Consider the following 4574-nt stretch of genomic DNA (forward strand, 5'->3'; position numbering starts at 1 on the left):
AATTCTATTAAATAAATCAAAATAATGAATAACAATGATATGAGGATCAAATGACTAATAATCCTACTATTTCGTAATTCAAATGAACTATTCTTCTAAGAATGTTTGAATTTTAATTATTAGATCTAACATATGCAATGACTTTACTTGATAGAATAAGGTGGAGGTTGTTGTAAATGTAAGTATATAGTTAAATGTAGTAACTCCACAAGTGATATATAGTGAGAATAGTGTGTATGTTTTCTTACCCCTTCTTTAAGGAGGTAAACAGGTTATTTCCAAAGACTGTGCGTAAAGTAAAATATATTAAAATGTAGTCCTGATATATTTACTTATCCCACATCATCAGGTGAATAAGGCAAAATAAAAGCAAAGAAATGTTATAAACAAAGGACCAAGTACATCAAATTAACATACTTAATCAACTGGTTCTATATGGAATCTGGTTGAATTTGAATATTATATTGACCGCTAGATTTGTAGATTCAAGACGTTCATTGATAGGGAGTACACGTGTACTCCTTATCAATGAATTTCCTGATTTCTACAACTCTCACGACCACTATAAGATCGAAAGTAATTTTTTGGGTTCCTTACATAAAATTAGGCGAGCTAAGTGTCACGACCCGCCAGATACCCAGGCAGATCGCGACCCGTCTAGGCAGCCAGCAGCCTGTGCAAGGGGACAGACAGCCCAAAAATGGCCAGCAGGCAAAGGGACAGGCGCCCAAGCAGGCAGCAGTTGGAGGGGCAGCCGTTACAACCGTTTCGGCAGTTTCGGCAGTTTCAGCCGTTTCAGCTGTTACAGCAGTTACAGCCGTTACAGCTGTTACTGCAGGTCAAGGGGCAGCAGTTACAAGCCTTGAAGAGGCTTGCTCAAGGCCTCTAGGACGTGGGGGCAGACTAGTCAAGGCTAGGAGTCCTTTTTTGGAAGACTTAGAAGCATGTCTTGTAGGCATGGACTTAGGGGCTTGTATATAGTGTAGCATTTATTTACTCTTAGTGTTTAGAGTAGTATAAATAGGTATTCAATGTATTTGTAATACATCTATCAACCAACATATCAATACAAGTCTTTCTTCCAAAATCTGTCTTTGTTCTCTCTTTCTTATTTCTCTTAGCGATCCAAAGTAGTGAAAGGCTTACTTGAGTTTGCAAGAACATGCAAGAATCGTGAGTAAATCGTCAAGTGCCGCACGAAGTATTGTCCGAATTGAAAAGTTCGTGACATAAGGGCTCATTTGGTGAGCTCTAGCGTGAGAGTCTTCTATTTTTAAGTTAGGGTCTTACAAGTCTTTTCAGATTTATTTTAATTCGATACTACATCATTTTACCCATCAAAGACCTTTAATTTGATTGGTAATGAGCCACCTAATTCATTTTGTGCTGCAAGATATGTTTTTTTGAAGTTGACCCAAAATCCTAAGTCTGATAAGTCCCCTTCACGGATGACTTCACCGTCTGTATGAAGCTTCACGAACCGTTTAGATGTACATCATCATTAACGTTGGCATGGGGTGAAACCCTTTATGACTGGGTGACTTAACGACCCACTAGACGGGTCGTCTAAGTCTCCATGGTCCGACGGGGCAGATTCTTGAAAATGTTCATCAGCCTTTTAATGGACCGTGTTCCCCTACACAGCCTGTCTAGGGCTCCGTGGAGTGTACATGGTCTATTTTGGGTTCATGACTTGTCTGTTTGGCACCTTTTTGTAGTTTTTTTTTGAATATGAGCTTTTACACGTCAAAATTAGTAGACCAAAAATACAAAGCAAAAACATGTCAAATCCTTCAAACTTAAATAGCTAGTTATTTTATTTTATATATTACAATGTAGCAACATTGATTAACTTGACCTTACTTGTACAAGATATGTGCTATAGGCTCGTATAATGGATGAATTGCAACCATGGACACGAGTCCATGGCCTTTCAAGGGTCAAAGAGCGATAACAGACCGTTTTAGACTATCCCTCATTTGTTTGGCTCACAACACCGATTATAACTAAGCAAACAAACATATATTTTTTTCAACTCAATCAGAAGCTCATAAAAATAAGAGTTATCATGGAACTGGTTACATCATTTTATGCCTACCATATAATCAGGCTGCTACATCTCCTTATACCTTGAAATATGTCAATGTTAGCCTCATAGAATCACATAATTTTAATTATGAAACACTTAATCGATTTGTGACTTGTTGCAGGAAAATAAAGAAAAAGATGAGTCAAGAATAAAACAGCTAAAGAAGGAAAAATGTGTTCATCAATCAAGACAAATAAATCAAAAATCAAAGAAATCAAATCACACTACATAAATAGGGAAAGCCATCACTGAAGTAGAAGACACAAAAGGAAAAAAATTATTGCATTTAGTATTGCAATAAAGATATGTCTTGATATTTAGACTGAATCAGATTCCAGAAATCAATCTAATATATTTAATATTGTAGAACAAATCAAAAAGAGATATTGTGCATCAATCAAAGGATACTTTCAATAAAACAAGATCAGTTAACATATAAGACTACAAGGAAGAAATCAAAATCAAAGGATGCATTCAAGTTAACGAGACCAGCCAAAGATTCAAGACCACAAGAAGATCATCATACAAAGAAACAAATTGATTTTCTCATGCACATATCTGATATAGACATAACTCAGCAAATCATTCAAAATAAAATCAAGGATTAATCAAAGATCCTTGATTCAAACTCTGATAAAATTAGTTAGTTAGTTAGGTACTATTCATCTTTCAAGTAGTTAGTTATAGTTGGTTCAAGTAGTTGGTTATAGTTAGTTAATGTTCACATGTTTTACATTTTGGTTGATTTGTTAATCTGTTAACTCTTTAGTGATGTGTGTATATACACACACATATGCACTGATTAAGTTTGACGATTCCAAATAGAAAGGCTCCTTCTTCTTCTTTCATACTGCCAGGAACTCAACCTCCATTAATGGAGGAATGAGATTATCTTCTAGCTTACATTGCTAGATTTATCATGGTATCAGAGCAAGGTTGCTCACACTAGATCTCTTGATCTAATTGTTGATCGATTCATTGATCTCTTGATCTAATTGTTGATCGATTCACTGATCTTCTTTTTGATCTGTTTTTTTTCTTTTCTCTTCTCTTCTCTTCTCTGTTTTCTTTGGTTTGGTTGGTTACTTGTTGCTGATTCATAAACTCTCCATTTGCTAATATCAATTCATTCTCCATGGGTGATACTTCAACTGATGCGAATGCCAGTAACTCCTTAAAACGACCAGACTTTACTAGTCCCTTCTATCTACATCCATCTGAAAATGCTGCTTCTACCTTGCTTCCTGTAGTGTTTGATGGAACTAGTTACAGATCATGGAGACGAGAAGTTCTTAGAGCATTGTCTGTTAAGAATAAAATTGGATTCATCAATGGAAAAATCGTAAAACCAAGCTTTGCAGATCCATCATTCATGCAGTGGGAGAGATGTGATGATATGGTGACATCTTGGATTCTAAACTCTCTCTCCCCAGAGCTGCGAGATAGCCTACAATATGTTAACAATGCTAAGGAATTGTGGGAGGAACTAGAAGATCGATATGATCAGACTAATGGATGCAAACTATATCAATTGCAGAAGGAAATAAATGATTTGGTACAAGGCACTCTAGACATTACTGGTTACTATACTAAGATGAAGAAATTATAGGAGGAAATGAGTGCAATTGATGTCAATTCACAGTGTAGTTGTGTGTGTACTTGTGGAGGAAAGGTAAAATTGTATAAGGCTGAGTAGGACAGAAGACTCATACACTTCCTGATAGGCCTAAATGAGATGTATACTGCTGTGCGAGGGAACATCCTCATGATGTCTACTTTGCCTACAATGGCACAGGCGTTTGCTATCCTGTCACAAGAAGAGAGGCAGAGAGAAATGAAGCCTCTAAATCATATGGCCTTGGATTCCACTTCACTTAATGCTTCTATGCTGTCTCAAAATAACTCAACAAACTCTAGTTCTTATAGAGGAAGCACAATTAGGGGAAATGGAAGCTACAACAACACTGGAAGTTTCAACAATAACAATACTGGAAATTTCAACAACACTAATGCCTATAGAGGGAACTCTAATGCTGGTAATAGATCAAATATGTTTTGTGAGTATTGTAAACGAACTGGACATGTCAAAGATAGGTGCTACAAACTTCATGGTTATCCAACCAACACAAGAAATCCAAGAGGAAGAGGCAAAGGATCTGCAGCAAATGTACATACCTCTGAGGGTAATGGGAACAAGTGTGAAGAAAGTTTTGAGAAGGGAAAACAAATGCCAGTGAATCTATCAAAGAGTCAATATGAACAATTACTCAATTTGCTTGGAAATCTGCATGTTGGAACTGAATCTGACTACTCAAACAATGTGTCAAGTGGAGCCGCAAGCCTAGCAGGTATACTTGCTTGCCATTCTTCTATTAGTAAGATAGGTGATATATCATGTAAATGTGAGAAATTGACTGCTGACTCTTGGATCATTGATTCAGGGGCATCTCACCATATGACCTACACAAAACACAATCTCACAAAC

The 4574-nt window shown here is 36.6% G+C and overlaps 1 protein-coding gene across 1 annotated transcript; it reads left to right on the forward strand.

Moving 5' to 3' along the window:
• The first annotated feature begins 3224 nt into the window (after nucleotides 1-3224).
• On the forward strand, nucleotides 3225-3698 carry LOC138348964 (uncharacterized). Its single transcript, XM_069298580.1, has one exon. It carries the CDS (start codon nucleotides 3225-3227, stop codon nucleotides 3696-3698), a length of 474 nt encoding a protein of 157 aa, XP_069154681.1.
• The last annotated feature ends 876 nt before the right edge of the window (nucleotides 3699-4574 follow it).

Source organism: Solanum lycopersicum, chromosome 5, assembly GCF_036512215.1.
Source record: "Solanum lycopersicum chromosome 5, SLM_r2.1".
Classification (NCBI taxonomy): Eukaryota; Viridiplantae; Streptophyta; class Magnoliopsida; order Solanales; family Solanaceae; genus Solanum; species Solanum lycopersicum.

Bases quoted from the DNA above. Each gene is read 5' to 3' on its own strand.
- LOC138348964 (XM_069298580.1), top strand. From the start codon at position 3,225: ATGGGTGATACTTCAACTGATGCGAATGCCAGTAACTCCTTAAAACGA.